The sequence below is a fragment of the Rattus norvegicus genome, chromosome 2 (genome assembly GCF_021556685.1).
Source record: "Rattus norvegicus strain SHRSP/BbbUtx chromosome 2, alternate assembly SHRSP_T2T, whole genome shotgun sequence".
NCBI lineage: Eukaryota > Metazoa > Chordata > Mammalia > Rodentia > Muridae > Rattus > Rattus norvegicus.
This window is the reverse complement of record NC_141535.1, coordinates 103,806,511-103,819,267: the sequence shown is the minus strand read 5'-3', so window position 1 is coordinate 103,819,267 and position 12,757 is coordinate 103,806,511. Positions and strand designations below refer to the sequence as shown.

Below are 12,757 nucleotides of genomic sequence, written 5' to 3'. Positions count from 1 at the left end.
TCAAAACATTTCATTCCTAGTAAGCAAGCATGTCTCACTTAATAAACTAGCAGGCCAGAAGAGACAATTTTAATCCATTCCTAGCTGGAACTGGAGCCACAGATCTCAGGCAGATATCCTATGTAACTGGCAGGCCTCAGGCAGCATAGCATGGCTCTGCTGGCAGAGCTATAACTTCTCAGGAAGAGCAAACATAAGCAAGCAAGGGGACAAGGCAATCAAGTCATACGAGCACATTTCCTTTGAAGTAGGAAGTACACCCTCTCTGTGCCAAAAGGAAGGAGTGCACATTTACTGTTAAATAACCTCATCTAACAAGGGTGTGGACTGCTTCTAGTTTGACTAGAAGCAATGTAGCAGCTGTGACATTGTAATGTCTGCCACTGCACAAATACGTCTCTTTAGAATGGGTGCCTAAGGGATTAATTAGCTCCTGGGAGGTAGAACATGAACATTTTCTAAGTGTCTCCTATTTTTCGTGTAGTTCTCTTCCCAACGGCTACCACAGGATAGAAGATGCATGACTGAAGCTTGACGGGAAAAGGTGCTCAGAATCTGCTCACCCTTTCTGCCTGTTCTCTTGGCAGGTTTGGTAAAAATGCCAAAGTTGTGCACTTCCTGGGACGAACCAAGCCATGGAATTACACGTACAATCCCCAAACAAAAAGTGTCAAATGTGAATCCCAGGACCCAATTGTGAGTCACCCAGAGTTTCTGAACCTGTGGTGGGACACCTTCACCACCAATGTCTTACCCCTGCTCCAACACCATGGCCTTGTCAAAGATGCCGGTTCCTATCTAATGATGGTAAGTTCTGTTTGTTTATGTCATTTATGGTACATTTACTTATTTCAGGAAATTTAGTGCTGTACCTTTTAAATTTGTTATATTGATAGAATTCAGTAGTTCTTAGTAGTATTTTAAATAGAGATAGGACTGTATGGGGAAAAACCACAACCACCTTAGAGCTGGGGAGTGATAATACCACAGAAACAAAAGTAGATTGTGTGGCAAATTTCATTAAACCTGAACATGTTTTTGGAATTCCATAAATGCATACACTGAAGCTGTAGAATTCTTGGCTGATAAGTCATAAAAATGATGCTTAGATGATTCTTAATATTGTAAATCTACATAAAGAGAATGTGTAGTCCAGGCATTTAGCCTTGTAGGGAAATGCTTACCTAGTATGGGCAAGCCCTGCCTCCCATCTCTAGCACTGGCTGGGAAGGTCAGAGAGAATGCCACATTTAAGGTTTAGAAACCTCCAACCTTTAAATATATATTTTCCAGATGCTTAGGAAAATGAACTTTCTGTAAAAAAAAAATCACAATAGGAATACATAATACACAATAAATACTGTAGGAATATTCTGATTTCCTGTTTTATTCTCTGAAGATCTTGTAATGATCCCTTTGTGGGAGGGAGATGACACTATAAATTTTATAATAACAACCTTCATTAGCATGTTTTCTGATTTTAAAGGTACTTTTCTGAGGTTTATTCTTCATGCTGACTTGGAAGGTGAAGAAGAATGTAATTTTACATATTAAGATCTACACAACAAAAACAACTAATGAGTAGATGATGAGGGTAGTACTCAATATAGGCCTAAGAAAGGGATAAATAGCATATTCTTCTTAATCAGGACTGTGTATCGTGTACCTGTTCACAGCAGTGCCTGCCAACATAGTACGACCTTAACTGCCTAGAACAACTAGTCCACTCAACAGGTAGTTGTTATCCCCTCTTTATAGAGAAACTATAAGGCTTCGAAGTCATGGAATTTTACTCATGTAAAAGGTTGCAATAACAACTAGGACTGAAACCTGTATCTGAAAGACTATACTCTACAAAAATTGGATTTCTAGAGCCTGTAATTAAGCATTTTATGGCTGAAGGGAGAATTTTATAATTAGTTACTCATCTATTTTGTTAGCTCCATTCCAAGCTTGACCTCACGTGCCTCTCTTAGGAACATTCATTAGAGTAACTCTAGTTACTATATACTATGATGACCCTGTCTTTAATACCTGTGTTGCAAGTAGAAGGCAAAGGCAGAGCTGATCTGATATGCATACTTCTTTGCTTTGCCTGAACTCCAACCTTGTTCTGTACCTAAACTCCTTGGAGCTTCAGCACATGGATTAATAGTTGTTCACATGATGGTAAAACCCTGTACTTAAACTTCCTGGAGTTTCAGTACGTTTAAATGTTCGTCTCGTTTTATAAATCAGTGAAAAATCCTTTACTTAAACTCTTGGAAATTTCAATATACTTGGAATTTTAATATTTATTTATTTATTTTTAATCCATTTTTCTACTTCTAGTAATATTTCCAACACCAACTTAGCTCAGAGACAGCACAGGTTGTCGTTTGTGGTACGTTTAGTTGATTGCCTAGCAAATGCAATGAGAATCAAGTTTAAGGTAGACTAGATTTGCTGCATGTACACGAAAAGGTGAAGGTGGGAAACAGTTGTCTGAAACCAAGCAGATTATCAGAAGCTGCAATAGATGCTACCAAATGAAAGCTTAGACAGGAAAATTTGGTACAGCCTCAATCCACTTAGCTTTCTTTCACATAACAGTGACTCAAGTGAGCACTGTCTCTCTGGGTAAGTTCTCTATGAAGCAGAGCATCTCAGGAGTCATTTTGTTTAAGTTCTCAACCTTTCCAAGCCCACATGGATCAAGAACTTATCATGAAATTTGTGTTCCCTTGTCCGCCCATCTTACACTTTCTACTGAACTGTTTGCAGCTCTCAGACTTGGTCCATACACTGGCTTTCTCTTGTGGCTTCTGTAGAAAGGTATGCAGAACTTAAACATTAACCCTAATTACCTTGTTCTCCCAATGTTTTCACTGAGTCAAGAAGTCTTCATTTTTTTAGAGGAAAAAAATCATATTTCCCTTGTATTCTTGTCTTTTGTTTGTTTCATGTGATGCTTTTCAGTTTTTGCATGATGATTCATTTTGGCTTTTCTCACATTCTGTTTATTGCATTAAGTTCATCAGAACTTCAGACCTTAAGGTGCCTCTGATGACTTTCTCTTCTAGGAACATGTCACAGGAGCCTTGTCAGACCTGTCCTTTGGGGAGGCCCCACCTGCATCACAGCCTTCTTTGTCCTCAGAAGAAAGGAAGGAACGGTGGGAACAGGGCCAGGCTGATTATATGGGAGCAGATTCTTTTGATAACATCAAGAGAAAACTTGACACTTACCTACAGTAGAAGCACTGCCATTTTCTTGTGGACACATCCATGTCTTAGGCACGTTTCGATACATAGTATGTGAAGTCTGTTACAATTGTTAGAGGCTTTCACTAAACCTCAGCAGATGAGGGGTTTGGGCAGGACAACAGGTGAGAACTGGGCAAATGTTATTAAGTAATAATTCTATTATGTGGACAAGTGTTGTGTTTAACCCTAGACTTTTTCAAAAACTCTAAATTCTTAAATTGCCAATGTGTGATAAAGAAAAGCCAACATTAAGCTACTAAATTAGGCTCTTTCAAATGGTGCAGAACTTGACTCTCCATCTTCAAAACAAGGTATGAGATTCTCCAATATTTGCTTGTTGTATCCTTCACTAGACCTGCAATGTAGAATTGTTCAAAGCCTGTCAGAGAAGTAGCCTTCTAGACTAAAGTGGCCTTTATTAACACTGCGGAGTGATTCATAAGCCTACCAGCTAGTGTTAGTTCACCAGTTTTCTATGCACCATGAAGGCGGCATGCAGACCTGCTCTTTCTCAGTTATCTACTTGAAAATTGCAGTGTGCTCTCTGATGGTAGCTGTGGAAGCACTGTGTATAACAAATAAAGACTTATTGACATACCTCAGTTGTTTAAGTACTTCTCTACCTCACCCTCGAGGGGAAAATCAGTCAGTAATTTTTTATAATTTGTATGATTAGTTTCAAAAATACAAACCTTCACATTGGTATATCAATTTTAAATCTATTCTCTAGTGATTGTGACAGATCTGATCAGTGGAGAAAAGTGAGATTAAAGGTACTTAGTCTGTCATACATTGCATCACTAGTGAGTATTCAGATAGTTTTGACTCTTAAAACTACCAAGCCATGTCAGTAGCCAGTATACTCAATAATCTTTCAGAATAATCAGGCTCAGTCCTGAACCCGTGATTTCTAGTGTTTTAGCCAAAACAAAACAAATATGTTTGTTAAACTTTTGGGTGCCTGAATCTATACTCTTTCAGTCACCCTAGAGCAATGACCCCATAGCATCAGTAGAGTGTAGGCTGCAATGGGAGGCAAACTGTGAAGGGTGGGGTTTACAACAATATTTTATAATCAAAACAAGAAATCACAAATGATTCTGTTATAGAAAGCAGAATATGAATGAGGAAAACAAGATGAAATTGACAGAAGCTGCAAGGGCATTTATGTTCTAGCTTTTATAGTCCCTTCTTTTCTGTAGTATCTTACAGATACTTGGTATATTTGGTATGGCTGAATGAATACACAAGGGTTTGGATACCTAAAGACAAAACTGACCATGCAGCAACTCAGAGGGTGACTATAAAAATTCTCTAGCGTAGTGATAAAGTATCCCTGAGACATTTGGAATGGTAAACATGAGTTGCTATGGTCTTCAAATATAAGAAACATTTGCCAAAAGGAATACCTTTGCCACTGGTCAGACTGTGTAATGGGATCCCAGACCTCTTCCAGTTAATTTGGCTAAGTCATACACGTCTTCCTTTTTGGCTTCTGAGTCTCTGCTTACATAAACAGAATCCCATCTTAATTGTAGTCCAAACACAATGTACAGGAAACAGTATGACTGAAAATTTTTTTAATTTAAAAAAGATTTATAAACACCAAATTCTGGGAAATCAAGCACTGAATTGTTGTTTGTTCCCTATTTTTATACAGCTTAAGAAAAGTAAGCTTTAAGGTGAAAAGCTTCTACGATGTTTAGCTTTTACATCATTGGTATTCAGTGAACTCTATTGGTGTTATTAGGTAGGAGCAGTACACATTTACCACACAGCATGGTACAATAAGGACCAAGGTACAGCAGCCTACGTGGCTGCCCTGGCATCACCAGAACCCTACCGGTCCTTCAGTAGGCTTCATCTTTCATCACCTTCATCTGTCAAAGATGCCTCAAAGTATTTCCTCACTGAAAAATCTTTCAAGAATTGCTTCCAGGCAGTTCAAATACCAAAATACCTCCCCAAATATAATAAGATGTGTTGTTGTAAATATATATTAATATAAGAGTGGTAGTCTTTACCCACTGGGTCTACACCTCGGTGCCCCAGATATCTGCTAAATACCTAGCGGAAACACATCCCAGCCGCACACTTTCCTACACTCAAGCCCTCACATAAAAGAACACACAACACAATAATCTTAGATCCAATTGGTAAGATATAATTGCCCACTTAAACATACAAAGCCCGGTACCGTCCATCCCTTGAGAACATTAATAACAACCTGTAAATACACAGAGCAGAATCTTAACATCACCTGCCATCTTGTCCTGCCACAGCTTCTCTCCCTCTCTCTATCCTTTTCTCTTCCTCTCTCCCTTAGTCTCCTCCTCTTCCTTCAAACTTCTCTCCCGCCCATCCTTCCTTCTCCTCCAATGACAGGCCTCCTTCTATCCTGTACCTGCCCCTCACCAGTACTTTACAAATTCAATGGAGAGGTGGTTCTGGTGAAGTCACCTGAGTTCTGAGTCCTAGACTAGGCAGCTGTCCTTGGGGCAGTGGAATTAGCATCAAAATACAGTAATTTCAGGGCAAACCACAACAAAGATGTATTTTTCTAAAAAAGGTATTAACTCAATTTGTAAGGTAGAAATTGAAAGTGACCAATATGCCCTTACATTTTTAACCCCTGTGAACAATACGGGTAATAAACTATTAATAGGATTGTTTCTGATCATTATTTTAAGGGCAAAATCTGTAATTTATTATACATGGCTATTATAACTCCCTTTGTTCTTAAAATGAGGAAATTAAATGAAACCTAGTGTTTTGTATTTATATTCACTTTAAAATACTAAGCTCTGAACAAGAATTTCAATAGCTGTACCAAAATTAAATGTGAATGAATAAATTATAATAACAGTACTTTTAAAGGGATTCAATGAAAAATTGTGTAACAAACATATTTGTAGAAGTGAGATGCCTTTTTTCTGTTAAAGGAAAGGTTAAATAGTTAAAAGGAAAATAGTCACTAATGACACCAAAGAAGGTAATTTTTTAGGTTTTTATTGATTTTTTTTTAATTTAAAGAAAAATCCAGTTGGAAACACAATTTGAAATAGAATATTTTCAGTACATTTCTAAGTAGTAAAATAGCACAGCGTAAATTTTTTCATTCCAGTGATTCATGTATCTTAGAATTAACTTTTTTTATTAACACCAAACTTGATTGTTCTCAAAGTTTTATAGCATAGCTCTGTGGTTTTCTGGGGAAGAAGCACATGGCCTTTACTTTTGAGCCTCAGTCTATTTGTAATTAAAATAAGTAAACTGGGTTTCTTGTTTATTTGGGCCATAACCAGTTTATACTTAAGTTCACTGTGTATGGGAACTAAAGAATTCTAATGTCATACATAATGAGACTTGATTTGTGTATGATACTAGTCCTACAAGGTGAAAAAACTCCTGTGGGCTACTACCCCCAGCAGGCCAATCCCAGTTATTCCACTTCCTACCCTCCAGAAAGTCTTCCTGAGCTGGACACTGCTCCACCTCCCCTGGCTGCTCTGAGACGCGGAACCGAGAAGATGCTTGCTGGCTAATCCTGCTCCCGCGGAGGAATAACACGTTAGGGAGGATTAGTGAGTCAGACATGTGGTGTACTCTTTACAAGGCTATCGATCACCTCTCTTAGTCAAGTCTTCTGTAGCATAAATAAAATCTTCGTTGTTCTTCAGTCTGCACCATAAACCATGAAGCTTTTCTTAGTCATCTTGTCTCTGGATTCAAAACAACAGCAACAACAACACAGGAAAATAAAGCTATTGTTATCTATCCTGACTGCTTGTTTTAAATATGAGTCATAGTCATCAACTACCCAGAAAACGGGTTTTAAATGAACAGATCAATGAGGAAAATGCCAAAATTAAATTCTAATTCTAAACCCACAAAGGCATTTTTATATTCAGGATTAAGATGTCTTTAAGAATTGAACTTTGGGGGCTGGGGATTTAGCTCAGTGGTAGAGCGCTTACCTAGGAAGCGCAAGGCCCTGGGTTCGGTCCCCAGCTCCGAAAAAAAGAACCAAAAAAAAAAAAAAAAAAAAAAAAAGAATTGAACTTTGGTGGTCAACCAGCCCAACTTCCATGCCGATTATCATACCTCTCACGTTTAGTAGTAGTCCTCTGTGTTAAATTTATAAAGTTATTTCCAAAAGACCTACATAAGTAAAGATTATCTATTTAAATTACATAATTTAAGCATTCAAAACAAACCGGGTAGAACTGGTTCCCTCACCCCTTCATATTATTTATACCTCTATTATCACATTTAATAATGAATGTACCACTTCACTAAAATAAACGTACTTTTTTTCTCTCTAAATTTTCTCTAAACACATATGGCGAGTCACATATCTCAACAAAGAAAAAAATTTCAATTAACTTGCCCTCTGAACTTTGGTCCTTTATGGATGCATAAATTTTTGAACATCAATAAAATCTTATAGTCTGTATACATCTGTTAATAATTTACAAGAACTGTGGATCCATTGAATCATCAACCAAAGGCTTTGGTGAATAAGTGGTTCAAAAGTATAAGCTTCGACCACACTTCAGAGAAGATATGGAACACATGGGAAATGTAGGAAAATACTCAGCAAAGGCATGAAGAGCTGGAGAGCAAAGGAACGTCTATGAAAAGGTCTTTCAGGCCAGGTTACAATGGAACTTACTGCTATTTGAAGTATCATAAAAGTGAATAGAAGAGATGTGTCAGTAACACCACTGTATTAATATAAAATATGCCCCACATAAAAAGTACTCTCTAGGGGTTGGGGATTTAGCTCAGTGGTAGAGCGCTTGCCTAGCAAGCGCAAGGCCCTGGATTCGGTCCCCAGCTCCGGAAAAAAAAAAAAAAGGACTCTCTAGATCTCATTCTTAAATCTGCAGTGTTTTAATCTATAAAACTTAAGTATCTATTCAAACTGTCGTTAGAAAACCCCCACAAATTATAGATCAATTAAAGTTCTGATTTCATTGATTTTAGCTTGTTTCATTTCATCAGCATCTGTTTTCTTAGTTCCAAAGGCTCCGGCTGCAAGCTCTCTTTTCATGTTTTGTATTTTCAACATATTTTCTTCAACAGAATCCTTCACAATGAACTTCAAAAAGAAAAAAATAAGTTAAAAATAAATGTAAAATAATATTTAAGAACTTTTCAGGTAACAAAATGAAATATTTTAATACTCTTAAGAAACCTTTACTAAGAAAATTAGCCTTTTCCTAAGCCGCCCTAAGGATGAACACGCTAAGGACACTGCACACTAAAGTCAAGGAAAACACTGGAGACACAGTGAAACAGTAACATACTCACTTTAAAAGGACGTGTATTTCAGGAGTACACATTTCAAAAGTGTACCCACATTTTAAAAATAGAATGATTACTTATACATACACACATACATACTTACACCCATATATGTACATAAAATATAATTTCCTTTTCTCAACACGCAGTGAGGATATTTACAGTTAAACATGGCTTCCCTTTCTCACGCAATGCCGTTTTCTCATATAAAGAATATAGCTGGAAGCCCAGAACTTACACCACTCGTCACAATTGTCACAGGAGAACATCACAAACACAAATGATACAGGTGTCCCTGTAGCTAGGCTATTATCAAAATACATTCAGTATTATCAAGGGTCAAACAAGTTCCCACAAATAAAAGTCTATGTACTATACCCAAAAGATGCCCCAACATATAAAAAAGACACGTGCTCCACTATGTTGATAGCAGCCTTATTTATAATAGCCAGAAGCTGGAAAGAACCCAGATGCCCTTCAACAGAGGAATGGACACAGAAAATGTGGTACATCTACACAATGGAATATTACTCAGCTATCAAAAACAATGCCTTTATGAAATTCATAGGCAAATGGATAGAACTGGAAAATATCATCCTGAGTGAGGTAACCCAATCACAGAAAAACACACATGGTATGCATTCATTGATAAGTGGCTATTAGCCCAAATGCTTGAATTACCCTAGATGCCTAGAACACATGAAACTCAAGATGGATGATCAAAATGTGAATGCTTCACTCCTTCTTTAAAAGGAGAACAAGAATACCCTTGGCAGGGAATAGAGAGGCAAAGATTAAAACAGAGACAGAAGGAACACCCATTCAGAGCCTGCCCCACATGTGGCCCATACATATACAGCCACCCAATTAGACAAGATGGATGAAGCCAAGAAGTGCAGGCCGACAGGAGCCGGATGTAGATCGCTCCTGAGAGACACAGCCAGAATACAGCAAATACAGAGGCGAATGCCAGCAGCAAACCACTGAACTGAGAACAGGACCCCCATTGAAGGAATCAGAGAAAGAACTGGAAGAGTTTGAAGGGGCTTGAGACCCCATATGAACAACAATGCCAAGCAACCAGAGCTTCCAGGGACTAAGCCACTACCTAAAGACTATACATGGACTGACCCTGGACTCTGACCTCATAGGTAGCATTGAATATCCTAGTAAGATCACCAGTGTAAGGGGAAGCCCTGGGTCCTGCTAAGACTGAACCCCCAGTGAACGTGATTGTTGGGGGGAGGGCGGCAATGGGGGGAGGATGGGGAGGTGAATACCCATAAAGAAGGGGAGGTGAAGGGGTTAGGGGGATGTTGGCCCGGAAACCGGGAAAGGGAATAACACTCGAAATGTAAATAAGAAATACTCAAGTTAATTAAAAAAAAAAAAGTCTATGTACCTAAAAAGGGACAGTGCAATGTGGCAACAGATGATTAAGAAACTTGATAAAATCCAACATTTCTAATAAGAATCTTAAAAAGTAATAACAAAGTATACATAGGAATAAAAGACACATCCAAACTTTATTCACAATCTCTACTAGGAACTTCTTAGGAAATCATTTAATGTAAAATAATGAAGTATTTCTAACAAATGCTAAAATATCCTTGTTACTGCAATAACAACAAGTGCTGTATTACAAAAGTTTACTGAAATACATTTTAACAAACTAGATACACTGTTTAGTATGTTTCTGTACAGAAATACTTCTTATTGCTAAACATGACAGTAATCAAAGGAATTATCAATTTAGTAAATCCTGAGCAATATTCCACAAATGGGACATAATGGCATAGATTCAAATTTCCAATAGAAAGAATATAACTAATAAAAATTTCAAAATGACCACTAATGAGAATACTTCATTAGATATCTAAGGATACTTTGTAGGCTCAATCAGCAGAACCTAAGTTAAGCTGCAGAACCCGTATTTAAAAAGCCAAGCACTGTTCAATAGGCTTATACCAGCAGTGCTGGGGAGGTGGTAAATCTTTAGGACTCACTGGCCAGCTATCCTAGCCTGTTTATTTGGTAAGTTACAGGCCAGCAAAACCCCAACTCCAAAAAGGTACATGGTAAAAAAAAAAAAGGAAAAAAGAAAAAGGTGCATGGTGCATGGTGGTGCTTGAGAGAAGCAACCTCGGTTGTCCTCTGGCCTCCATATGCACATGCTTGCACACACACAGAAACATACTTTTTTCTGAAGTTATTTCTGCGTGTGTGTGTGTGTGTGTGTGTGTGTGTGTGTGTGTGTGTGTGTGTGTGTGTGTTGTCCCAGAGACGATCCTGTGGAGCTGGAGTTACAGGTGCAGCTGCCTGACTTGGGTGATGTGAACTAAGGTTTGGTTGTCTAAAACAGTTGTAAACACTCTTAACCACTGAGCCAGCTCTTCGGCTCCCAACACAAATATACCTTGTGAAAAAAGAAAATCCTAGTTATCATGTTATTCTGAGAATAGGAAGGCATCAAGGAAAGAGAACAAGTGAATGGAGTAGAAATAGAGCCCTACACACATTTGCTACTAGAAGTAAAGACTATGGACTTCTTCAAAGCAAAACAAACTCCAAAAACACAAAAGGTGACCAAACAATAGCTTCTTCATGTGCAAAAGGAATAAATGTAGAAACATTTCACAAAACACAGTATCTTCCAGAAGAATCATAAATACAGACCTTTTTAAATGCAACTAAGCCCACAAGTACTAAGGCATTAAAAACTGATATAAACAAAGAATGCTTTCATGTAAGGTAAAGGTTTACCATAATGCTCACTGCTCTGTAACTACAGAAAAAAAGGCCTTACACCAACATATTTAAATAAAAACAGAACGCAGTTGAAATTATAGAACTTTAAAATCTTCTCTGGACAAAAAGGCTCAGAAAGTTTACAGATGAGAGATGGGGATAAACCATTTTCAACATACATACAACTAAAATCAAAATGAAAAAAAGAAGTCCTTGACACTATACAAGTGTTTTACTACAAGAAGAAATGAACAGGTAGCTCACAGGAGGAAAATACAACCATGAACAGCAGATATGTGAAATATATTTAAGGCCTATGTTTAAGGTAAATGTACATTAGAGTATGTCCAATCACTTATGTCCACATAAATTTACACCATTCCATACATGATTTGTTTGCTTTTTGTTTTACAATGCTAGTGATCAAACTTGAGGCCTTCTGTAGGCTAGACAAGCATTCTAACTGTGAGTGATGCTCCCAGCAGCACTACATGGCCTATACCGAAGGCAGCTTGAAGTTATTTAGTAACAATTTCAGGTCCCCGAGTATACTTTTGTGAATCTACCCTGAGGAAACACTGGTATATGTGCACAACTTTCATGACAACACTGTTTATTACCAGGCTTAAGACTATTTAAGTCAGGCTGGATCTGTGTGCAGGTGCTGATGAGGATTCCGGCTTACAGACAAAGCAAACAGTGGCTCTGAGTGGCTGGGGGTAGAGAGAAATGGAGAGAACACAGGAGAATAAAGGAGAAGTACACTGCAGATGATGGTGATGGCACACAGAGAATGTTGCTAATGTAAATGAATTATGTGTTTATAATACTGGTTGAAATGATTTTACCACTGTAAGAAAGTGTTGATCTAAATGGATATAGACAGTAAATCTTCAATACATGTTTAAGGGAAAGAAATATATTATGAAATAATAAAATATGATCCCATTTCAATTTTTTTTATGTTGAGATATATACATGAATAAGAACAAATTTAGCTACAGAGGGAAAAAACTCTGAAAAAGTTTGAAACTATAAAGAAGACAAAATGACTTTTACATTTTTCCACATTCTACTTCAATTATAGCAGTAATGTATTCATATATTGCCTGTGTTACAAAATGACTTTTACATTTTTCCACATTCTACTTCAATTATGGCAGTAATGTATTCATATATTGCCTGTGTTACCTTTAAAAAGCAAGCATAATCTTAAGTGACTTCAAAAACTCACCTTTGTAATGATAACCTCTTGTTTCTGGCCAAGTCGATGGCATCGGTCAAAGCACTGATCCTCTGCAGCAGGATTCCAGGCCTAGCGAGACATAAGTGCAATACTACTGCTCTACTGTGCACACCTTCTGCACTAGCCCTTCATCCCAGGATGTCTGGATGCCTCCTTCACTAACAAAAGTCACACACTGACATTACAAATCCACCTGGAAGAAAGCTAT

At 37.7% G+C, this 12,757-nt stretch overlaps 2 protein-coding genes across 16 annotated transcripts in view; one reads left to right on the top strand and one right to left on the bottom strand.

Moving 5' to 3' along the window:
• Positions 1-3,843, top strand: part of Gyg1 (glycogenin 1) — a 41,860-nt gene extending 38,017 nt beyond the window's left edge. For 3 of the 6 annotated variants that reach the window (XM_087635090.1, XM_087635074.1, XM_087635071.1), the window contains 3 exons: positions 588-807; positions 2,764-2,814; positions 3,063-3,843. In XM_087635090.1, coding sequence (XP_087491216.1) covers positions 588-807; positions 2,764-2,814; positions 3,063-3,236 — 445 coding nt within the window. In that variant the 3' untranslated portion in view covers positions 3,237-3,843. 6 annotated transcript variants of the gene reach the window in all.
• A 2,395-nt stretch (positions 3,844-6,238) lies between these two features.
• The window catches only part of Hltf (helicase-like transcription factor), a 59,359-nt gene continuing 52,840 nt past the window's right edge, over positions 6,239-12,757 (bottom strand). For 6 of the 10 annotated variants that reach the window (XM_087620980.1, XM_087620982.1, XM_087620968.1 and 3 more), the window contains 3 exons: positions 12,538-12,618; positions 7,308-8,349; positions 6,239-7,181 (listed from right to left, as the gene is read on the bottom strand). In XM_087620980.1, the coding sequence (XP_087477106.1) occupies positions 8,197-8,349; positions 12,538-12,618 (234 nt within the window). In that variant the 3' untranslated portion in view covers positions 6,239-7,181; positions 7,308-8,196. 10 annotated transcript variants of the gene reach the window in all.